This window comes from Tasmannia lanceolata, unplaced genomic scaffold, assembly GCF_043159265.1.
Source record: "Tasmannia lanceolata isolate RefF3 unplaced genomic scaffold, GAP_Taslan_0.1 ptg000013l, whole genome shotgun sequence".
Classification (NCBI taxonomy): domain Eukaryota; kingdom Viridiplantae; phylum Streptophyta; class Magnoliopsida; order Canellales; family Winteraceae; genus Tasmannia; species Tasmannia lanceolata.
In genome coordinates, this window is record NW_027518690.1 from 11,189,612 (window position 1) to 11,213,813 (window position 24,202).

The following is a 24,202-nucleotide window of genomic DNA, read 5'->3' on the forward strand; positions in this document are numbered from 1 at the left end:
AGGCATGACTAATTTGTATTACAATTAAGGCGCGATACAGAGGTATTTCTTTTTTTCAAAAAATACGACCGTTAGTATTCCGTCACAAACAAAAGGCTCTCTTTCTTAGGGTTTTGGGGAGGACCCACACGCTGTATTACATTTCCTTCCATTTCATTTCAAGCCCCTGCTATTACAAATCTCTCTCTCTCTCTCTCTCTCTCTCTCTCTCTCTCAAGCCCCTGCTATTACAAATCTCTCTCTCTCTCTCTCTCTCTCTCTCTCTCTCTCTCTCTATGTTGTTCTTCAGTCGATTTTGCTACCTTGTGTGTATTTTTCTGTATTCTGATTTGGCATTGGGAGGTGACCCTTTTGCCTATTTCAAATGGGAGGTTTCTTATATGACTACTTCGCCTCTTGGAGTCAGACAACAGGTTTTTTTTTTAGTAAAAATCCATTCTTTTGATTTTTATTTTCTGGGCTCGCATTTTTTTTATTCGAAATGCCATTCCAGTTCAATTCAATGTTCTTTGAGAATGACTTGGAAATGAGTGTTGAACACCATCATCTTTTATTTATCTAATTCTTCATTTGATGTGTACTGGAGAAAAATATGCCCTTACTACAGTAATATGAGAGGATTTGATGATCCCATAGAAAAGGCTTACTTCAAGATTTCTATTTTATTTATCAAGCACCTCCTACATGAGTTTGTCCAACTGAACTGGTGAAAAAAATCAAGTTGGGCAATTGTAAATTGGTAATTATAAGACAGACAATATGGCCTCCCACAGTTTTTGTTGAATTTCAGTTAGATATCTATAGATGGCAAATCCTTGAAGGGGAGAGATCATCTCTAATGAGTGTGCCGACTTACTATCACAAAAGTGGGGTGAGTGGCGTCCTCTGCGGGGTGGACACGGGAAAAAAACCTATGATAGATTGGAGTGGGGCTGCCTTGACTTCTTTTTAGAGCATATGTGATTTGGGAGTAGATATAGAGATTGGATGTAATATTGTGTTTCTTCAATTTGGTGCTTGGTATTAGTGAAGGGATCACCTAGAGGCTTTTTCAAATGCTCTAGGGGTCCTAGATATGATGATCCATTGTAGATTTTTCTCTTCATCTTTGTTATTATAGTATGCTTATTAGAGAATGAAATCAAATCAAATCAAATATTATAATATTAGAAGATTTGATTTGATTAGGCTATATTGGTTGGTTGGGTTAGATTAGGCAAGTGAATTAGATTAGAATAATGTCTTTCCATAATTATCTTATTCTCTTGCTATGTTTATCATTTGAGTGTTCTATAAAAACACTCCTTGTCTTCAATGTAAATCATCCAAGAAGTTAGTGGAATCTCTAAATTTTGACATGGTATCAAAGTGGGTTGAGCCGCCGTCTGCCCGGTCCCCTTCAATCTCTTGATGACTTGATATAATTTTTGTTTTCTATCCTTTTTGCTTGATTTATCTATTACTTTATTTCACCGAGTAAGCATATTGTGAAACCCAAGTTACAGATTTATTTTTCTACATAGCACCCATGGCTGCCACTATCCCCTCCTCGAATTTGCATCTAAAGTCATTGTTTTCATTCTCGATACTGTTTGTCTCTACACATAATCAATGGGTATTATTTGGAGGAAAGTTTCAACTCTCTTCTTATTGCAAACTCAATCTCTGTTATTTATAGCATCACCTTTCTTCTTTCTTCATCAAAACAGTACACCACCTACCTCCTTTTCCAACTCAAAAATTGATAGAGACGCCCCTCTTTTAATATGTCTCCCAGGGCTTGTCACATCACTTCAAGCAACTCTCACCCCTTTTTTTATTTGCACACCCCCCAGCCAAAAAAAAAGAAAAAGAAAGAAAAACATTTCTTGTATTTCTTAAAATCCAATCGGATGACATACTTTTCTTGTTGATATTTGCCGTTAGCTTTCAAGTCGCTTGTTGTCGCTAATTTTCATTTTTCTTTTATTTTCTATCCTTCTTCTTTTCAATTCTATCTTTCTTCTATAGCATATTCCAGTTGAGGTGCCACATTTGATGTGCGTGCCTGGAATGTTGACTCCTTTCAGTTGAGGTGCTTCATTTCTTTTTGAAGTGCATGCCTGAAAGAGAATTTGAATTCCATGAGGATTGATAATCAAAATCAACCCATGGTGTCTTGCCCATTGAGACACATTCTTGCCCTTTTCGGCATTGGCCTATAGTGGCCCAGTCTTACTCGCCCATCGAGGCTTGAGTATCTTTAGCCCCATTGAGGCTATGATCTATCATGATCCATTGGCTTTTAAGCCCTCTTCGTGGTACATCAATAAGCGGCGTCTTCTTCGGCAATCATCTACTGACATTCGGCAACAACATCAGGGGATATTCATCATCAAATTTTGGTAGTGCGGTTCAAATCAGAGGACGGTTCAAATCAAAGGAATCTATTTTCTCATGGGGTATTTTCTCATGGGGGTTTCTAGTGGAGAATTTTATTTTTCATATCGGGGGATTTTATTGTAATCAAACATAAGTCGATTTTTCAATTCACATACCTTTGAGGGGGCATATTAGAGAATGAAATCAAATCAGATCAAATATTATAATATTAGAAGATTTGATTTGATTAGGCTATATTGGTTGGTTGGGTTAGATTAGGCAAGTGAATTAGATTAGGATAATGTCTTTCCATAATTATCTTATTCTCTTGCTATGTTTATCATTTGAGTGTTCTATAAAAGCACTCCTTGTCTTGAATGTAAATCATCCAAGAAGTTAGTGGAATCTCTAAATTTTGACAAATAACACTCTCCTCTTCAATGCCATTCAAAAAAAAAAAACACTCCTCTTCAGTTGGAGGAAGAGAAAGTGCTAGAGCTTAAGGTTGTTTTGAGGTGTTATGAAGCTGTATCGGGTTAGAGAATCAACTTTTCCAAGTCCTCTGTGATGGGCTTGTGGTTAGGCGATGGAGAAGTGGACATATTTGCTCGGATTTTAGGTTTCAGGGTGGCTTCAATCACTAATTCCTATTTGGGGTTGCCTATTTGCGTTGGTCACCCGAACGGGTGACGTTTGGAGAAACCAAAGAAATATTATCGATGCAAGTGGTTGCATACAAGAGTCCCTTAAAGGGGTTTAGTAGAGAGATAAACTTAGCTACAATATAATCCTATTCAAAACTCAACAAATCTGTAACTTTCATATCAAGACTTATCACATAAGAAATTTGACTTTCCGAATATTTAACACATGTCACCATCTAAGTAGATGATGCAAGTCTTATTTTGACCATCATCGACAACCACGATTTCGTAGACCTTCTACAAATAGACAACAACATTGAACGATTTACATCAAACTTTCCTATCATCTTTGTATCTCAATCAACATTTAGAATCCACTCACACTGCTCATAAATTTCAGCATTTTTAGATTTACTACTTGGAGAACATGTATTCTTCAATGCTAAGTCCATTGTACGTACGACACAAGGTTTCCAAATAATATGTGTGAGCTTCAACTTGAGAACTTGGCAGATCTAGGAACATGTGCATTCCTAATCATAATTTGCACTATCTTCTCCTGTCCAACCTCAGAAATAACATCCTAAGCTTCGATATATAACCCGAATCACTATGTTCTCTGCTTGCATCTACCGACTTGAAAAGCATAGGCCACCAAATGATGCCTCCATGAAGTTTATGAGTAGCCCACGTCACTATGGACAACCTTCTGTTTGACTCCATTACATGTTAATGATATTTAATATCTTGTCAATTTTTTCCTTTTTTCGTGCAAGTAGCTTTGTCCTCACTCTTATCTTATGATGTTGAACTATAATCTTGAATTATATTCATCAGCTTCATTTATTGGTTATCTAAAATATGGCAACTGAAGCAGATAAATGGCAATTTTGAGTAATAATGATTGAACACAATCTTTATGCCCATTTTTTCACTTGGAGCCGTATTAAATGCCTTTGCAAGTGAACCTGAAACGTTTCTTTTCTTCTTGTTTTCTTTTTTCTTTTAACTTCTTTCATCTTTTTGTGATGGATAGCAGTATTGAAGCCTCCCTAACTGATTCAACCACCAATATATCCCTTTTCTCTCCATTCCTAGCAATATTCATTTTCAGGTGAACTTTTTGCCGTAGTATATAATATTGATTAACATTATTCATAATTGCAGGTGATTGGAATTAATAAGCAATTTCCTGGACCCATTGTCAATGTGGCCACAAACTGGAATGTGGTTGTGAATATCCAGAACAATTTGGATGAGCCATTACTTATCACATGGTATGTGTGTCTCATGGTCGCATACTTTGTTTTGTGTACTTGGATGGCATCTGTCACCATTAAAAAAAAAAAAAAAACTTGGATTGCATCTGTCAATGATGATAAAAATGATGCAGGAATGGTATACAACAGCGGAGAGACTCTTGGCAGGATGGAGTTTCAGGAACAAATTGTCCCATTCCTGCTGGATGGAATTGGACATACAAATTTCAGGTTAAAGATCAAATAGGGAGTTTCTTTTATTTCCCTTCTATCAATTTCCAGAAAGCTGCAGGTGGTTATGGAGGAATCATTATAAATAACAGAGACGTGATTCCAGTGCCCTTTGGGACACCGGATGGAGATATTACAATCTTTATTAGCGACTGGTATAGCAAGAGTTATAAGGTCGGACTAATTTCTTTCTGCACATTTATTTTGGTCTAAGAATGTGGAAATTCTCGTGTATTTCAGAATATTCTAACTCAACCAAATCACAGGACCTGAGAAATGATCTTCAAAATGGAAACGATCTTGGTGTTCCTGATGGGGTTCTCATTAATGGATTAGGCCCCTACCACTACAATGATTCACTTGTTTCTGCTGGTATTGCTTATGAAACCATAAGCGTTGAACCAGGTAAAGTAGCTTATGGTGTGTGTGTGGAAAAGTGTTTTTGGTCCGTCGACCTGAAACACAGTGGGTCCACGTTGTTTGGGTGATGCAAACCATTCATTTGAAGGGCCCTGACATAGATAGGGTGTGCCCGAAAAATCGCATCTAGCAAATATTTGATGATTGAATGCATTAAGATTGTTATTATTGTGTTTCCCTTAATGGACTCACTCGATCGATGTACTTAAAACAGGAAAAACTTACCGTATTCGAGTACACAATGTTGGCATCTCGACAAGCCTGAATTTCAGAATCCAAAATCATAACCTACTACTCATAGAGACAGAAGGGTCCTACACAGTTCAACAGAACTACACAAACATGGATATCCATTTAGGTCAATCATACTCATTCTTGGTAACAATGGATCAAAATGCTAGCAGTGATTACTATGTGGTGGCGAGTGCCCGGTTTGTCAATTCAACTGACTGGGCCAGAGTCACAGGTGTTGCGATCTTGCATTACTCCAATTCTCAGGGTCCTGCTTCGGGTCCACTTCCAGACCCTCCAAATGAGCTTGACACATACTTTTCAATGAACCAAGCAAGGTCCATCAGGTAGGCTGGCAATATGCTTATCACATTCACATCCACACATGTATTCATATGCATATGATTTCCTACACATGTGAAACAACCATGGTTTTAAATTTCGACCGAAATCCAGAGTCCCAAATTTTGGCACAAGTTTGAAATTTGTTTTGTTCTTACTGAATTTCAGCCGAAATTTTGGTTTCGGCTATGTCCCAAACCAACACCGAAATTTTAAACCTCGGAAACAACCAATTACTCCAAAAGCTTAGGCCCTGTTCATTTCAGATTGTGATAACCGATGGTGAGGGCCCAACTGATTATTGGCCCATAATTATGTTTAATTTTTGGCTAATAATCAGTTGGGGCCCTCACCATCTGTTGTCACAATCTAAAACAAACAGGGCCCGAAGCTGTTAGAGTTGGTGTTATTTAGTCACTTATACTTCATCACTCTGCCTCACGTGTGGCCCCTATTTTTGGGTTGGTTGTACATGTGGCACATGTGGGCCCCTCTTTTGGGTTGGCCGTAAACGTGGATTTTTAATATCAAGGAGTTGTTTGGTTTTGTACCCTGGACCTGCCATGAGGCAATAGCTCGGATACCATGTGAAACAACTAATTACTCCAAAAGCTTAAGCTGTTAGACTTGGTGTTATTTAATCATTTATACTTCAACACCAGTATTCCCATTATTCCATCATGGTGATCTAATCTTTCAGGTGGAATGTCTCTGCTGGGGCTGCTCGTCCCAATCCGCAGGGATCTTTTAGATATGGTCAGATCCCCGTCACCGATGTGTATGTGCTTCTTAACAGACCCGCAGAGCTTATAAATGGAAAATTGCGTACTACCCTGAATGGGATTTCATATATTACTCCTGCAACACCTCCAAAGTTGGCCCAGCAATATAATGCGCCGGGAGTTTTCAAGCTTGATTTTCCAAACAGACTAATGAACAGACCTGCAAAAGTTGACACATCTCTAATCAATGGTACTTATAGAGGTTTTATGGAAATTATATTCCAGAATAATGATTCGATAGTTCAAAGCTACCACATGAATGGGTACGCGTTCTTCGTTGTGGGGTAAGTTCTATGGACAGGGATTCTAGTTTGTCTACTATATATCTGTGAAGCGATTTTGAATGGCATTCTTTACATTTGCTTTGTAGCATGGATTATGGTGTGTGGACTGAAAATAGCCGAGGCACTTATAATAAGTGGGATGGAGTTGCTCGGTGCACTACACAGGTATGTGTGTCATCAAAGTGTATGCTCTAATTGTTGATCATGTTGAAGTTTGAAAAAAGTATTTTTTTTCTTAAGGTTAGTAATTGTACTTTTATCCTTAATGATTTTGGCCTTGTAAGAAGAAACATCTATTGTGCACCCTAGATCTTGATCGTGTTGATGATTGAAAAGTACTTTATGTTTTTCTTAGGTTTAGTAATTGTACTTTTAAGCTCTATGACTTCAGTGATATGAGAAGGGGCATACCAGTCCTTTTGTAATGAGAATTATTAATTACTCTTTCTCCTTTTTCCTTTTTTGGTATTGACATTTAGGTCCGGGGTCTTCTCATTGTTTATTTTTTGTGTCTAAGACCAAGCATTAGATCCATTCTCTACTCATCGACAACTTTCATCATAAGTATTGCTTGATGAAATTGGTGCCTTTCAAAGCTAGAGGTCCACATGTATTTATTATGAATTTTTCGTAATTCTATTCTACGACATTGAATGGGAATTTAAAGGGTTCTTAGGTTTTTCAAAAAACTGAAATTCAAAATCTCAGATAGACTTTTGTGATTAAATAATCTTCCTTGGGATGTTCTTGGAAGGGGAATAGATCACTATTGTGTGATGAATGTTATGGAAGTGTTTTCATCTCATTTGATTGAGGACCTTGAGGGTTGTGAGTTCTCCTTTATATCTATTTTAGTGACCCTTTTGTTTGTTTTCCTCTATTTTTTAAGCTTGAGAATGTGAAGGGTTCTTATGTATTTCAAAAACACTAAATGGGAATTTAAAGGGTTCTTAGGCATTTCGAAACCTGAAATTCAAAATCTAAGATACAGACTTTTGTGATTAAATAATCTTCCTTGGGATGTTCTTGGAAGGGGAATATAGCACTATTGTGGGATGAATGTCATGGAAGTGTTTTCATCTCATTTGATTGAGGACCTTGAGGGCTGTGAGTTCTCCTTTATAGCTACTTTAATGACCCTTTTTGTTTGGTTTCCTGTATTTTTTAAGCTTGAGGATGTATCTTTGGTGTGGAAGGTTCCTAAAGTTTCTCCTAAACTGTTTTGATGGATATGGATATATGGGTGCTGTTAGACTGCTAAAGGAGTGTTTTTTTCTCTCTTTTGACTGGCCTCCTAAAGGAGTGTTAAGAGGTGTTGTTTTTGTTTGTCACTCTTCCATGGCTTGTTTATGGGTGAGGAAATGTTGTCTAGTAGTTTTGTAACCAAGTCAAACAAGTCCTATGCTCAAGACAGTTGTCTAGTGGATCACCCTGGAGTTCAATTTACGATAGTTAAACTGAATGTAACAGAACTATTTGGAAGATAGGGAGTCGAGATTCGAAAGGATTTGTGTCTTTGTGGTAGCGGCCAAGGGAAGAAACTCAGCTATCAAGAATCCGCAATACAGTTGGGAAACGAATTGGTGGAGAGAAGGATTGATTTGGTGTACGGAGGGGGAACGTGGGACTGATGGGTCTCGTTTCTCAGACCATTCATGATGGTGGCCGCCATGTCTTAGGTGTTATTCCAAAGACGATGTCAAGAGAGATAAGTGGAAAGATGTTTGGGTGGGTCTTATTCCTTAGGGCCATGCTTACCCAGTCTCCATAGGATTATTTTCGAGAAAGGGTATTAATATCTTTGGTTGTTTTGAGAGAGTGAGGGGATAGGCTACTGTAGAGTTGGCCTTTCCGTCTTGACTTAAGACACAAAGTATGAGTGGCCTGCTGGGTTACTTGGTTACCTTGAGGATATGTATCTATCAGAGAATCTTATTGCCCAAAGAATTTGGAATGGAACCCAAATGTGGCGTAGCCGGAAGCACGAAGAACGAGTCGAGGTTGATCAATGTCAACACTGATCGGAATAAACCTTCGAATCCACGAAGGGCGCTCGTTAAATCCACGAAGAGCTATTCTTCAAATCCACGAAGAGCAAGATTTCTTCTAAGAAGAAAGCAAAATACTCTATTTCAGAAAATAATTGTCAATTGTGCAAACAACCCTTGCACATGGGTATTCATAAAGCCACTAACTTCCTACTTTGTGTAAGACTCAACTTAAGTCATTGATCTAATCTAATGGCTGTGATTAAAACCCTAAAAGTCAACTTCCTAATTCTAGTATAACTCTAATTATAAACATACTTAAAATAAATGGCTAAAAATAAAAGAATTTGGAATGGAACCCAAATGTGGCGTAGCCGGAAGCGCGAAGAACGAGTCGAGGTTGATCAATGTCAACACTGATCGGAATAAACCTTTGAATCCACGAAGGACGCTCCTCAAATCCACGAAGAGCTATTCTTCGAATCCACGAAGAACAAGATTTCTTCTAAGAAGAAAGCCAAAATACTTTATTTCAGAAAATAATTGTCAATTGTGCAAACAACCCTTGCACATGGGTATTCATAAAGCCACTAACTTCCTACTTTTTGTAAAACTCAACTTCCTAATTCTAGTATAACTCTAATTATAAACATACTTAACATAAATGGCTAAAAATAAAAGAAACAAAAGATTCACGTTTCCTCCATTCTCTTGATTTTAGAAAGTGACGTGAGCTTTTGGACTCGTCGAGCTTCTTTTTGTTCTTTTTGATACCTTTGTATATCTGCCTCTTCTTCTTCTCCTTCTTTGATTGACGAGGGGTTCTTTTAGTGCCAAACATAATTTCTGCTCCACTTGAAAGAGTTTGGGGTCCTCCTCTACTTTTGTTGAACACATAATTTGATGCATTGTTAAGTATTGCTCGGAATCACAAATGGTAGGAATGAGGTCTTCTTCTGTATTTAGCTCCTCTTTATGCTCCTCTACATCACACTGCTTCTGATCATCGTCTTCAAGCTCGTCACCAATGGCTAGATGTATAGTACGCCGACCACCTTGGGGACACTGATCGAATTTGTGACCCAACTGGTTGCACTTGTAGCACATGATCTGTTGCTCGAACTGTGACTCGTACGAATCATGGCATGGGGCTTTGGTCGTTGCCGAAGTAGAAAGAACATCTTCACATCCTCTTCCATGTGATGGAAATGCTTTGGCCCTCTTGCTTGTCCCAACAGGAAGATCCAAAGTCATATTAACTTTCGCCGTCTACGGTGTCTCTACCACGGCTTGACTCATGTAAAAAGTCATATAATCATAATCAACGGGTAGAAACCTCTCACAAAGGACTTGATGTATCCGTGCCCATGTCCGGATTGGTCACTTCCCCATCCTTGTACGTGAGAGTTGTAGTTGCTCCCAACATGCCAAAGCACCTCCTTTAAGCTTGATGGCCACAAGTTTTGCCTTTTTCTCCTCGGGAACTTCTATGTAGTCGAAAAAATCTCTCGACCGCTGCGAGCCAATCAAGAAAATTTTCGATGTGGAGTTGGCCATTAAACTCAGGCAAATCCACCTTAATACGATAATCGCGATTACGACCCGCGGATTCCGGAGCGCAGTCACAAATATACCTCGGATGGATGATGTCTTCGAATTCCTCCTCGCTAGAGTAATAATCGTTAGGAAAATATGTAACTCTAGGGCCGGAGCGTGGAACTCGACGTAGAGCTTGAGCATACCGTCGCCGATCACCGTCGTCGATTTGGGGTTGCTCGCGCTCAATAGGATTAAACTGTGCCAATCGCTGCGCTATTTGATTAACGGTAACCTGGAGATTGTTAAACATCTCCACTGTCACGGTTTCTTGATTTTCTCGTTCTCCGTGGGAAGCCATGTATGGAACGTAATAGGGCTTTGATACCACCTGGAGTAGCCGGAAGCGCGAAGAATGAGTCGAGGTTGATCAATGTCAACACCGATCGGAATAAACCTTCGAATCCACGAAGAGCTATTCTTCAAATCCACGAAGAACAATATTTCTTCTAAGAAGAAAGCCAAAATACTTTATTTCATAAAATAATTGTCAATTGTGCAAACAACCCTTGCACATGGGTATTCATAAAGCCACTAACTTCCTACTTTGTTTAAAACTCAACTTAAGCCATTGATCTAATCTAATGGCTGTGATTAAAACCCTAAAACTCAACTTCCTAATTCTAGTATAACTCTCATTATAAACATACTTAAAATAAATGGGTAAAAATAAAAGAAACAAAAGATTCACGTTTCCTCCATTCTCTTGATTTTAGAAAGTGACATGGGCTTTTGGTCAAATCTTATGTTATTTTGTTGCAGAGTGGGACCCCTATTATCTTTGGACCTTGGGTGGAAAGCTCATGTCTCCCCCAAGATTCAATGTTTTGGATGGAGAATTGCCTTTTCTTCTTCACTTACTTATCTAGACTCTAGAGCAGCCAATGATGTAGCTGATTTGCTTGATTAGAGCAGAGCCTGTAGAGATATTCTTTTTATTGGGCAATCTCTGACACCATTGTGGTTTATCCCCTCATTCCTTAATAAATATCATTTATCATCTTAAAAAAAAAGAGTTGTTCTTCGACAGATCCTATACAAAGGAAGTAATTTTTTACCCATTTTCAGAAAAAAGATTGTTTTCTGGGATATGTCATTACAATGTTTTGGTCATATTTTATTAATTCCCCAATTTCAGGTGTTTCCAGAAGCCTGGACAGCCATCCTAGTTTCCCTTGACAATGTGGGCATGTGGAACCTGCGATCAGAGAATCTGAAATCATGGTATCTAGGGCAGGAAACATATGTTAGTGTTGTGAATCCAGAGATGAGCAACAAGACTGAGCTTTCGTTACCTGATAATGCTCTCTTCTGTGGTGGACTCTCTGGCTTACAGAAGTAAGATCATATATACCTTTGCTATACTTAGTGTTTGTGCCATTTGGTTCGTGTTTCTCAACTCAATTCGAATCGAGCTTTAAAAATGGTGAATGGGCTCATTTTATATACTTTACTGGCAATTCTAACATAACCGACCTTTGATATTGCCTAATTTGCAGACAGCCGTCAGCAAGATTTTCAGAAGCAGCATCAATTATTAGTGTGCAGACAGGCGGTAGAACAATTTTGGTTACAGTTCTCATTACTTTGATCAGCATCAGTTACTAGTTGTTCATGTGTGGTCACAAAAGATCAGTAATTTGTGTTAAAGAGTGTACTTCTCACAAATATTTCAAATGTATTATAGAACATGCTTGCATTCGCAATGCTAGGAAGTTGGCGAATTCATTTTCCTTTATTGCAAAGAAAAAGTTCTGAAAGAGCTGCAGGATGAACAAGGTGGGGAAATTAGTTCTTTCAGAAATTGGGAAGATTGAACAAACTTCTCATGTTCCCTTTTCTTGAAATAGTTGTTTTAGTATGTGTAAAGTATCAGACTAAGAGTCCATTTGGGTGTGCAACTCAATTGCATTTTAGCTGTAATTTATGTGTAATCTGCAAGATAGAGCATATTCATACAACATTTTACAAACAAATTGGACCCAAAGTCTCGTGCACTAAGCCGCCCTTTATTCTTTCCATTGAAAATGAATTTTCCAATGTTTGGTAAACACATTTTCCCTGATAATTTTTTTCCAAAATAAGAAAATTTCCTTGCTTTCAAGACAAACTGAGAACCTATTAGACCCTTTAACACTCACAATCGGTAAACAATCAGGATATGATTGTGACAACTGATTGTGAGCCCCAAACCTATTATTGGACTGGTACGATTGTGACAACCGATTGTGAGCCCCAAACCTATTTTTTCCAAATCTAAAACGAACCAGGCCTCAGTTTTGGACTCACAATTGGTTCTCAAAATCCAAAACAAATGAGGCCTAAACCAATCAAAAATTTAGCTGCCAATGGGACATTCTAATGGAGGGTGAAAATAGCAAAACAAATGAGCAAAATATCATCTTCCTTACCAAATGAAAACAATGTTTTGGCATAATATTGAGTGGGCCCGGGGGTAATTGATGTCCACCCACCCACCCCCTGCGCGTAGGATCCAACTCGGTAAATGTAGGATTGGAGAATGCATATATCTCACCAGAAAATTTACCTTTATAAGGTGTTTGAAAGTTTGAGGTTTCAAATAACAGCAGTAACCACCCAAGTTTGCTCGGTGTGTACACTACAAATAACAAATTTTGCATTGCAGATTTTGTTTTATCGTCCTTGAGATGGTCTGGAAGGTGTATCGAACCTTACAACTGAGACTGTTCTTAGGCCTGTGAGGGCAAAAGAATTGGATTGTGGGGCTTCTGCTTGAATTGGGGGAGAAAAGGATGGTGGAATTGTGGAGTCGTTGTTGGTGTTTAGAGCAAAAGCAGTTTGGGTTCATTGTGAAATGGCTAAGGGCTTAAATTGGTGGAGTGAGATTGGGTTTTGAGGTTTCTGAAATGGATTTTTTGTTGCTTGTTGGGAAAGATCTATCTAAATTTAGATTGTCCTATAAACATTGTTGTGCAGATGTCTTGTATTCTGGATGTCTTGTATTCTTGAATTATCATGGTTTTAAATTCCGGCTTCAGTATGCATTTCAGCCCTTACAAAAACCAAAATTTCACGAAAAGGCTATATAATTAAAAAAAAAAGTTGAGATTTTTAGGTTGAATTTCTCGAAACTTTGGACAAAATTATTAAAAAAAAAAGTTTTGACAATTTTGGTTTCAGTGTCGACCAAAATCCAAAAGTTCAGTCTGAAATTTCAGATTTCAGTCGAAATTTAAAACGATGGGCATTATACAGGACCCTGAAGGACTACGCAGATTGAGCTTGTGCTCAGTATATAATCTGGTAGCCCCACTTAGATGGATCGATTATACCGTGTTGTGATCAAAACAAGAAGGTAAGGGGATTCAAAAACAAAAATGTAACACAGCCAGTAATTATCTCTGTTACCAAATGAGTTTAACCATGATGCAGTACAAGATCAACAGTCTCAATTGAAATTACATCTCATCATTGTGGGACCCATACATCAATCCTTGCCATAATTTCTCCAAAACAAGATACAGCTAATCTTTACTCTAAACAAAAAACCGTATTATAAGCCCAGTTGTAACTTGTAATCATATGTGCAAAAATGTACAACCGGAATAACCTTTCCCTCCCGGTCACCGTCAAAACAAAACAACTCTATCTATCTAACATCTTTCTACCGTTGTATTTCAAAAAAAACAAGGAAGAAAAAACAGTAGAAGAAGGACACAACAGTAAAATATCTCTGATTTCGAGATCCAACGGCCAATAGACAGCATTGGCGGCCTTCGATATTGCGCCGATGAATCTCCACCGTCCATCATAATCCTACATATAAGAGATTGATCATGATTCATGACTACATTTCGAAGAAAAGAAGAAAAAAGGCAAAACTACTAGGAATTTAGAGTGGAACCGAACAAATCACTACATGCCACATGGGCATGGAAAAAAAGCCAAAAAAAAATAAAGGAAGCAATATTGCTAGTTTGTGAAGAGGCTATTGGTTGGGTTCAACTCAGAGTCCTCAAATCAGTCTCCATATCATTAATCAACACTAAATAATGCCATGTCCAAGTCCAACAGCTTAAGCTTTTGTGTTCTTTTATACTTACTGGGCACAGACAATGAGAGGGTGGTCTTGACCAGCATTTCTCTTGGGAGGCATCGTTTGTGTTAGCTCTTTAGCCCCAAAGACCACCTTGTACAACTCAATAGCTTTGGGTGCCTTGGGAGACTGATAAAATAGCCGAGGCTTCATAGAAACAAAGCTCACCCCCTTGGAGTTGGAGCTCACCCCCATTTTTGATAGAGAGGAGGAGAAAATGGGAGAGAAGAGGAAAAGGGGTGGGGGCATTTATCTATCTCTCTTTCCCTCTGCTAGAATCCTCATAATTTCTCCACAGAGTTTTTTTTTTTTTATATCAGTCTGATAGACAGATTAGGGTTTCAGGTTAACAAAGAGTATGTCTCAGTCTCTATCAGCTTTCCCTCTTTGTTTTTAGGGAAATGATATATCTCAACCCCCCCTTTCTTCCCCGTACCAGCCCTTTTAGTGTAAATAGTCATAACTCATAAGTGCACTATAGGGGGTGGCCATGGGTAGCCGTATATTCCATCACTTCCCTTGTTTTTTAGGGAAATGATATCCACACTCCCTGTTTTGATACTGGCACTCTATTCTGTTATTAACACTTTCTAACTGGCTATTAAGAGCATATTGGGAATTGCAAAATCGTTTAAAAGCATAAGTGAAAAGTGAAGATTGGAGTGGTATTATTGAAAAGGTGGAGTGGGGATATCAATTCCCTTTTTTTATTGTGTGTGTTTTCTAAATCTCGGAAGTTTGTTTCACTCCATCTCAGGTAGTTCGGATGGTGGTCCCACGTGGCCACATAAGCTCAGATTTTGTCTTATTAATTTATTCATGCAACAGTGCATTCAGAGATAGTCCGTAGCAAAACCCGCTCAATAAATATTAATTTTCTTCTCTTTTTATTTCTTTTCTGGGTTGGTCCCACTTTTTGTCCCTCTTCTATTCCAATTTCCAAATGTAAACCCACCAAAAAAAGACACACCTTAAGTGCAGTTCTCTTTGCCTGCAATGGAAGTGAGAAACTCGCCCACGTTACCCGTTTTTCCAAGCTTCTTTTTCCTTACATGTGAAAGTTCCATTCTTAATTTCTTGTTTTTATTGCAGGAGTACAAGCGGTGTCAGATTCAGGCATTTCGAATTCCCCTCTTTGTTTCCTGTGTTTTTTTTTTCAGATGGGTCTGATATAGGACGAAGAACATTGTAATCCTTTTTGTTATATTTTTTGGGAAGTGATATAACAAAAAGGATTGATATATTCGCCCTATTTCCATACCTGGAACACCTCCCTCTAGTACCTTTATAACTACACTTTTAGTCTTTTACACTAGGAGGGGTTGTCCCAGAAAAGAAAATGTGGAGAATATACCATGTCACTTTTTTCTTTTTCTTTTTTTTTTGGAGTAATTGATTATTTATCAGAGAGCTATTGCCTTGAGTAGACCTGGCAAAAAGTGACCCGGACCCGCTGGTCTACCCAGCCCGTCAAAACTGGGCCGGGCCGGGTGGATCTGCGGGTCCCCGTAGAGACGTACAAGGTTTTATTTTGGCCTTTTTTTTTCTGTAATTGTCATAATTTTTTAATTTCCCTTAATTGTCATCATTTTTTAATTTTCTTTGTAGTTTTTTTGGTAATTATCATATTTTAATACATTTCTTTGGCAATTTTTCTATTTTGCATCCAATTTTTCGTAATTTTTCATTTAAAACTTAGTACCCGCATGATAATTATATATTGCTATTATTTGTTACTAGCAACCTTTGCCGATCTTTGCAGCAAAGGATGGGCGACAAGCCAAAAAGTAGCCTCGGGGAAGGTGGCTAGCGAATCCCTATACAAAAAAAATCTTAAAAATAATACGTCAGAAATCCGGGCCCTGGCCCGTACGGGCCGGGTCAAAACCGGCCCGGCCCGGCCCGCCCGTTTGCCAGGTTGTGAGTTCCAAAAATGGGGCCACCTGTGCCACGTACACAGCTAACTGAAGAAATGTGGGCCACATGTGAGGAGTGTTGATATATATATATATGATCAAATAACACATGCTTTGATTGCTTATGCCCTATTCGTTTGAGATTGTGGCAACCGATTAAGTCCTGTAATCAGTTTGGTGCCTACAATCGGTTGCCACAATCTCAAACTACCAGGGCCTTAAGCTTTTGGAGTAATTGGTTGTTTTCACGTATTGGATTGTCCAACTAAAGTCTGGAATTTTATGGGTTCGAGACGAGGAAGAAAAACATGGGATCAATGTGTAGCTCAGTAGTTTTCTTATGCTCCATCTTTTTTTCGGGAATACCCAACTAAAAAAACTCTAAAATTAAAAAATTCTAACACAAATTCTTATTATTGAATAACACAGATTCTAGCAGCTTAGCTTTTGGACTAATTGGATGTTTCACACAACCACTCCTCTCCACTGCCAAACCAAAAGAGGGCTCACATATGCCAGTTGTACAAGGGGCCGCACAGTATAAATGATAAAATAAGGGTAATGATAAATTTGCACCCCCTGTAGGATAATTCGCACCCCTTTAACGTGAATTGACGTTAGAAAGCGTTAAAGTCTGCCACATACCCTCTTTTAGAAGGGTGTGAATTATATTACGAAAGGTGCGAATTTATCATCGCCCTAAAATAATACCAACTCTAACAGCTTAAGCTTTTAGAGAAATTGGTTGTTTCACATGTATATCTTAAGCTTATTGTTTGTTTTGCGTAGAGTTCAAAATGTTACCAACATGTCAATAAGCCAAAAAAGCGAGTCAAGGCTTTTGATGCGGTGGAAATCCAATTCTTGCAAAGAACTCCCAAACCAGCAGACGAAGATCTTTACAAAATTCCGCTGGAACTCTTACTAGAGAGCCAAGAACAGAGTCGTGGATTTCTTGAGTGGACTGCTGCATTGCTTGAATCTATAGAGAAGACAAAATGGGTTGTTCACGAGGCTCCATTACCTTGTTTTACGAACGACACTCCCATGCTTATTTAAAAAAAGGATGACCCAGATAGAAGTTTTATGTTCGATGGTAAGAGCCTAAGAGGCAATGTTGGGGTGGCATGTATGTGAAATCAAGACAGTTGATCTTGTATACCATCATGAGATCCCCATCATGGTCTTGGTCCCATGCAGAATCATGCATTTAGCTAGGCTTGTAAGCGTCAGTTAGATCAACGGATCTGGTCACGTCCACATGGCATATGTGGGCCTGAAAAGCTGCTTTAGGAAAGCTTACCAGTCTTGGCATTCTATGCATTATAATGTGTGAAAAGCTTACACTCTATTTGGTTGGATGAGATTTTAGTGGAAGTAGTAGTCAATAAGGAGGTGACAAGGGTGGGATATGTCTAGACTTGTCTAGAGAATATTAGAGGGAATTTTGGGGAATTTTGGTAGTGTGTTTGGTTAGATGTCAAAGCATGTGGGAGAATGGAGGGGTGTCATTAACAAAATAAATAATAAAAGAGAGAGAAAGAGAGAAAAAAGTAATGATTAAACATGGCTTATCATATTCTACTCTTCTCCCCTCTAAAATTTACCAAAAACAAGGTTCGGCATTGGAAAAGTAGGGGAGGGGACAATCCCGCCACATAGGCTCCACCTAAGTAAAAAACTAATAATGATGTCTCTTCTATGTCTAGTAGTCCAATGGGATTTGAGCTAAAAAATGACAACCAAACAACATTTGGTATTTCATATTCCTAGAAATGCTCAGCCGTCTTCCCTTCTTTTTGCAACCAAACAGAGCTAGTCTTGGCAGAATTTAAGTGGGAAAATGCTAGAATCTATTCCCTGCCCTAAAGTGGTGATATTCCGATTCTGCCCAGGTTAGAATGAAATTTTTATTGAATTAATTTTTGACTACAGGTATTAATTGCACTAACTTGGCCCGTCTTTTATTATTAAATAAGCTGTCAAAGTTTATTACAAATTCTCAAAAAGCTCTCAGAAGCCAATTAAAAATAAATAAAAGACAAGGTGAGTTAGTGCGGTTATCAAAACATAGCAGTACAAGCATCAGGAGCCTAAAGTGTTATGCCTAAAATTAGTAACAGATACGGCAGTCACGAAAGAGCTGATCGGGTGGGCCCAAGGTACCGAACTGGAGGTATTATGTCCTGCACAAGAACGCACGAGATCAGAAGACTAACCCGGAGTTGTTGCTCCGGACGGACCCTTCAACACTCAAGTCAGTATGAGCAGAGGAGCGGAGCCAAAACTTTGTTCGTAGTTTGGAAGTTATTACCCCTTTCTGGGCATGAGTGAAGGCTATTTATAGTGAGAGGCCTGGGGTGGTTGAGTTACCTACCCTGGGACGGATGTCGGCCCATTTGTGGGTTTAGGTTTACCTGCTCTTGGCAGATTACCGAGCTACCCTTGGGTGGGTGCCAAATTCATGGTGGGCCTTCGCTGGGCACGTGTCGGCAGCTAATTAGTTGCTGCTTTTTATAAAGTAATCAGAGATTCAGAATCTTATATACTGATTCACATTCCTTATTCAGTTCATCCAAAAGCAACGCTCCGAAAATGTCTTTTCTGCCTCCTTTGGAGTTCCAAAAGGCTAGTGATATCAGCACTACCATGTTTTAATAATTGCACACCATGTTTTGATAATCGGACAAACTCTGCATGTTCTTTATTATTTAAACAGCTTTGAAAGGTTTTACAGTTCCCAAAAAGGCAAAAAGTTGTCAGAAGCCCGGTAAGAATGAAACGACAAGTTGAGTCTGTGCTATTATTAAGACATGGTAGTGCGAATATTAGTAGCCTTCCAAAATTGTCCCATGTGCCCTTCACAACGCATCAAACAACCCTAGGTTTTTAGAAGAGAGTTGGAGGAAGTCGAAAAGAGCAGATCTTTTTACATTACATTGGGTGTGGTTCTCTAACCACATGTTCTTCAAGAAGGGTAAATAGAATCGTTAATAACGTACATGTTCCCTTTCATTGTCTAACAACGTTTGATTTCCCCATCTCTGCAATTTTTCATTTGGGATTTGAGAGTTATGTTTAATGAAAATGGGTATTTTTCTCTGAATTTATGTATCTACTTGTTGATTTCACTTGTTTTATTTTATTTTATTTTTCATTGTTATTTTGTATTTTCATTTGATATGTGTTGATTTTAACACCCATTGAGCTATATTTGCATATGTTTGCAGATTTCTTTCTTCACCATTTTGTTCATTTTTTTGCTCGACAGTAGACTGGTTTGTCATTTCATGAAAGCAAAGCAAAATGATGAGCTCATTCTCTGAATTTGATGTGGAAATTGATAATGATCTTCAAAGTTCTCTGATTGCTATGCTTATTTCATGAGAGACAATTGATTAACTTTTACGTTTTCATCACGTACTCGAGCTTCTTTTTTTTCTGCACATTATGTCATTGATTTATCTGAAAATGGACTGATTTGTGTTTGCATACTTATATTGCTCATTTATTTTGTTGTTCACTTATTTCTACTCTTTTAGTATAATTAGTGGACTGAAAAGCCACCAGACAGGACAAGCTTGATGGGATCTGCCAGTTTTTTTTTTTTTTTTTTTAAAAACATCAACCATATTAAGATTTTGAGGCTCATTGAGTTATATCTTCATGTATTTCATGAGAGACAGAGAGAGAGAGAGAGGCAATATTTGAGTAGTTCTTTTACGTTACATTGGGTGGGGAACGTTGTCTTTCAAGCCTTACTCAAGAAGGTAAATTGAATTGTTGATACTGTATCTAACCACATGTTCCCTTTCATGGGACTTGAGAGTTTTAATTAATTGATTCTCATTAATGGAAAAAGGTGATTTACGTCTGTCTTCTTGTCTTGGGTTGTCCCTTGGGACCAATTTCTAATTGTTGATACTGTAGCTAACCACGTGTTCCCTTTCATGGTCTAAGAACTTTTGAATCTCCCATCTCTGCAATTCTTTTATTTGGGTTATGAACTTCTTGCCTTCTGGGTTGTTCCTTGGGACTTGAGAGTTTTATTAATTGATTCTCATTAATGGAAAGAAAAGTATTTTACTTCTATCTTCTTGTCGTGGGTTGTCCCTTGAGACAAATTTCTAATCATTGATACCGTAGCTAGCCACATGTTCCCTTTCAGATTCTAAGAACTTTTGAGCCTACCATCTCTGCATTTCTTTTATTTCGGTTATGGGCTTCTTGCCTTCTGGGTGGTTCCTTGGGACTTGAGAGTTTTGATTGTTTGATTCTCATTAATGAAGAAAGGGATTTGCTAGGACCATCGCAGAAGTCATTTCCCGGGATGGCTGTTGCATGAGAGTACAGCCACGTCAGATGAATTAAATGATTAAGACAAAATCTGTTTAAAAGTGAGCCTATGTGGCTGCACTCTCATGCAACGGCCATTCCGTGAAATGCCTTTTGCAATGGTCCCTAGCAAATCCCATGAAAAAAGGTATTCTTCACTGTTTTCACTGGTTGTAAGCATCATGTGAGCAAAATCTCACTAATATTTGCTTAAACTAAGTGTAGAAAACACGAATTGAATGTCAAACCGAAATCTTGGAGGCAGATTCATTACTTTGGGGGTTTCTCCACATAATGTATACGAATCAATTGTTCTCATGTTTGTTAGGGATTGGTTGTAGATCATCAAACGAAGCATATTCAACAATCTGTTGCAAGATTTGGTGGTTATTTACGCACATTTTCTCTTTTTTTTTTCCTTTTTTTTTTAAAAAAAAAATTTCTATCTTTTAATACATGCTTGTTTTTTATTCATTATATGATGCTCTTTCATAATAGTGAGGCCAGATCCTTGAATTTATGCAGCTGCTTCTTCCTTTTTCTCTCTTTTCTATTTTAATTTTATTTTATTTTTTGTATTTTTCATCATTATTTTGTATTTTCATTTGATATTTATTGATTTTTCAACCTCTTGGTTGAAGAACAGGGACTCAACCATTGAGCTAGGGGCTCAATCCCTTGATATTTGTTGATTTTACTGCCCATTGAGCTATATCTGCATATGTTTGTTCATTGATTTCTGCAGCATTTTGTTCATTTCTTCGCCTGACATTAGAACGGGTTGTCATTTAATGAATGCAAAGCAAAATGATGAGCTCATGCTCTGAATTTGATGTGGAAACTCGTAATGGTCTTCAAAGTTCTCTGATTGCTTTGCTTATTTCAAGAGAGACAATTGATCAATTGTTTATGTTTTCATCATGTACTCTAGCCTTTTTTTTCTGCATCACTATGTTCATTGCTTTATTTGACAATGGACAGGTTTGTGGTTTGAATACTTATGTTGCTCATTTCTTTGGTTGTTCTGTTGTTTGTACTCTTATAGTTTAATTAGTGGACTCAACAGCCTCCTGACAGGACCAGCTTGATGGGGGCTCTGCCAGTTTTCAAAAATTAATGCTCATTGAGCTATCTCTGCATGTATTTGAGCTTGATCCATGTATTTGTTAGTCTATGTGCCCATTTTTTTTTACTTCTTTTCCGCTTTTCTTTTGCGTATTTTTATTATATTTTTATTTTTTTCATGTACATTGCCTTTCAAAAAAAAATAAAAAATCTCTAGCTTTTCTTTCTTCACCATTTTGTTCATTTCTTTGCCCGACTGTAGAACTTAATTTCATGAATACAAAGCAAAATGATGAGCTCATGCTCTGAATTTGATGTGGAAACTCATTATGGTCTTCAAAGTTCTCTGATTGCTTTGCTTATTTCATGAGAGACAATTGATCATGTGTTTATGTTTTCATCATGTACTCTAGCCTTTTTTTTCTTCATCAGTATGTTCATTGCTTTATTTGACAATGGACAGGTTTGTGGTTTGAATACTTATGTTGCTCATTTCTTTGGTTGTTCTGTTGTTTGTACTCTTATAGTTTAATTAGTGGACTCAACAGCCTCCTGACAGGACCAGCTTGATGGGGGCTCTGCCAGTTTTCAAAAATTAATGCTCATTGAGCTATCTCTGCATGTATTTGAGCTTGATCCATGTATTTGTTAGTCTATGTGCCCATTTTTTTTACTTCTTTTCCTCTTTTCTTTTGCGTATTTTTATTATATTTTTATTTTTTTCATGTACATTCTCTAGCTTTTCTTTGCCTTTCAAAAAACAATAAAAAATCTCTAGCTTTTCTTTCTTCACCATTTTGTTCATTTCTTTGCCCGACTGTAGAACTTAATTTCATGAATACAAAGCAAAATGATGAGCTCATGCTCTGAATTTGATGTGGAAACTCATTATGGTCTTCAAAGTTCTCTGATTGCTTTGCTTATTTCATGAGAGACAATTGATCATGTGTTTATGTTTTCATCATGTACTCTAGCCTTTTTTTTCTTCATCATTATGTTCATTGCTTTATTTGACAATGGACAGGTTTGTGGTTTGAATACTTATGTTGCTCATTTCTTTTGTTGTTCAGTTGTTTCTACGCTTTTAGTTTAACTAGTGGCATGAACAGCCCTGAACAGCCATCAGACAGCACAAGCTTGATGGGCTCTGCCAGTTTTCAAACAAATTATAAACCACATTAAGATTTTAATGCTCATTTAACCATAGCTGCATGTATTTGAGCTTGATCCATGTATTGATGAGTCTATGTGCCCATTTTTTACTTGTTTGCTACATTTTTCTTCCAAAAAAAGGATTCATTTTTTTGCATATAAATTTTCTTTGGTTGTCTGATATTTTTGACTTTTTTAACCTAGCCCTGTGTTTATACATGTGTTTTTCTGTCTTTCTCATCCTGTGTGTAGTTCCTTTTTTCATGCATTTGCTTTTTCCTCAGTATATTATTAGCATGTTTGAACTTTGAACTATATTACTGTAGTACTTGTCTGTAACTGTACCTTTTTTTTTGAATGGTAGTCTGTAACTGTACCTCCTCTAAAAGTCAATTCTAAAGTCCAATTTTTTATGAGCTCTCATTGAGATAGTGTTTCAACCGGAAATCAGCATTCAATAAGTTGGTTAGAGTGCTGGTCCGGCATACCTTGTGTTAGTTATGTAGTTGCATTATTGTTTTACATGCTTATATAATGCTCCTTTTTTTATTGTTCACTTGTTTCTACACTTTAAGTTCAAGTAGTGGACTGACCAACCACCAGACAAGACAAGCTTTTTCTTCTCTGCCAGTTTCAAAAAACATCAGAAATCACATGAAGATGATCAAAATATGGATGTTTGTTTAGCAAACTATGCAGAAAAAAATCATTGATTATTTTTATTGAGTTATTTTTCATAGTCCAAGATGTATCTGTCTTAATAACCTTAATGATTTATTGCATTCCTGTTATAGTTTATATGTGCTTGGTACTTTGTAGTGTTTCTCCAGAAATATCCTGCGATACACTTGTTTTTAGGGGCCATTTGGAGAATTCAATTTTTTCTAATATAAATCCATCAATATTCAATTGATTATAATTAGCTGATTTCTGGTACTCTATAATGTGGAGAAGTGCTCAAACATTTTTCTCTGATAACCAAAGAAATGATGTCTCTTAGTAATTGAGAAATTGTTTATATTCTCGTCATGTACCCTTTATCTTTTCCTTCTGCATCATTTTGTTCATTTCTTTGCCCTCCAATTGACTGGTTTTTCATTTCATGAATGCAAAGCCAAATGATGAGTTCATGCTCTGAATTTGATGTGGAAACTCGTAATGGTCTTCAATGTTCTCTGATTGCTTTGCTTATTTAATGAGAGGCTTGATCAATTGTTTGTGTTCTCATCATGTACTTTAGCATATCTTTCTACATCATATATGATTGATGATTCTCAACGTTTTCATCATGCACTATAAATTTCTTTCTACATCATTTTGTTTGTTTCTTTTTCTGACAATAAACTATTTTTTATGGTTTCATGAAAGCAAAGCAAAATGATGAGCTCACATGCTCTGAATTTGATGTGGAAACTCGTAATGGTCTTCAAAGTTCTCTGATTGCTTTGCTTATTTCATGAGAGACAATTGATCAATTGTTTATGTTTTCATCATGTACTTTAGCCTTTTTTATCTGCA

General features: G+C 37.5%; 1 protein-coding gene, 1 long non-coding RNA gene and 6 other non-coding genes across 8 annotated transcripts; 7 read left to right on the plus strand and 1 right to left on the minus strand.

Moving 5' to 3' along the window:
* Positions 1–204: 204 nt before the first annotated feature.
* LOC143889776 (monocopper oxidase-like protein SKU5) lies at positions 205–12,125 on the plus strand. The gene is made up of 9 exons (XM_077394126.1): positions 205–413; positions 4,173–4,282; positions 4,399–4,669; positions 4,762–4,900; positions 5,130–5,493; positions 6,189–6,554; positions 6,641–6,719; positions 11,277–11,476; positions 11,638–12,125. Exons 1-9 carry the CDS (start codon positions 276–278, stop codon positions 11,744–11,746), a joined length of 1,776 nt encoding a protein of 591 aa, XP_077250241.1. The 5' UTR covers positions 205–275; the 3' UTR covers positions 11,747–12,125.
* A 1,375-nt stretch (positions 12,126–13,500) lies between these two features.
* Positions 13,501–14,565, minus strand: LOC143890800 (uncharacterized). The gene is made up of 2 exons (XR_013255249.1): positions 14,224–14,565; positions 13,501–13,936 (listed from the first exon to the last, which is right to left on the minus strand). It is a non-coding gene; the product is annotated as an uncharacterized LOC143890800 (long non-coding RNA).
* A 4,867-nt stretch (positions 14,566–19,432) lies between these two features.
* On the plus strand, positions 19,433–19,504 carry LOC143891468 (small nucleolar RNA R160). The gene has a single exon (XR_013255350.1). It is a non-coding gene; the product is annotated as a small nucleolar RNA R160 (small nucleolar RNA).
* A 1,764-nt stretch (positions 19,505–21,268) lies between these two features.
* Positions 21,269–21,340, plus strand: LOC143891467 (small nucleolar RNA R160). The gene has a single exon (XR_013255349.1). It is a non-coding gene; the product is annotated as a small nucleolar RNA R160 (small nucleolar RNA).
* Positions 21,341–21,815: 475 nt separating this feature from the next.
* On the plus strand, positions 21,816–21,887 carry LOC143891463 (small nucleolar RNA R160). The gene has a single exon (XR_013255345.1). It is a non-coding gene; the product is annotated as a small nucleolar RNA R160 (small nucleolar RNA).
* Positions 21,888–22,376: 489 nt separating this feature from the next.
* LOC143891464 (small nucleolar RNA R160) lies at positions 22,377–22,448 on the plus strand. The gene has a single exon (XR_013255346.1). It is a non-coding gene; the product is annotated as a small nucleolar RNA R160 (small nucleolar RNA).
* A 1,348-nt stretch (positions 22,449–23,796) lies between these two features.
* Positions 23,797–23,868, plus strand: LOC143891470 (small nucleolar RNA R160). Its single transcript, XR_013255352.1, has one exon. It is a non-coding gene; the product is annotated as a small nucleolar RNA R160 (small nucleolar RNA).
* A 187-nt stretch (positions 23,869–24,055) lies between these two features.
* LOC143891461 (small nucleolar RNA R160) lies at positions 24,056–24,129 on the plus strand. Its single transcript, XR_013255343.1, has one exon. It is a non-coding gene; the product is annotated as a small nucleolar RNA R160 (small nucleolar RNA).
* Positions 24,130–24,202: the final 73 nt, after the last annotated feature.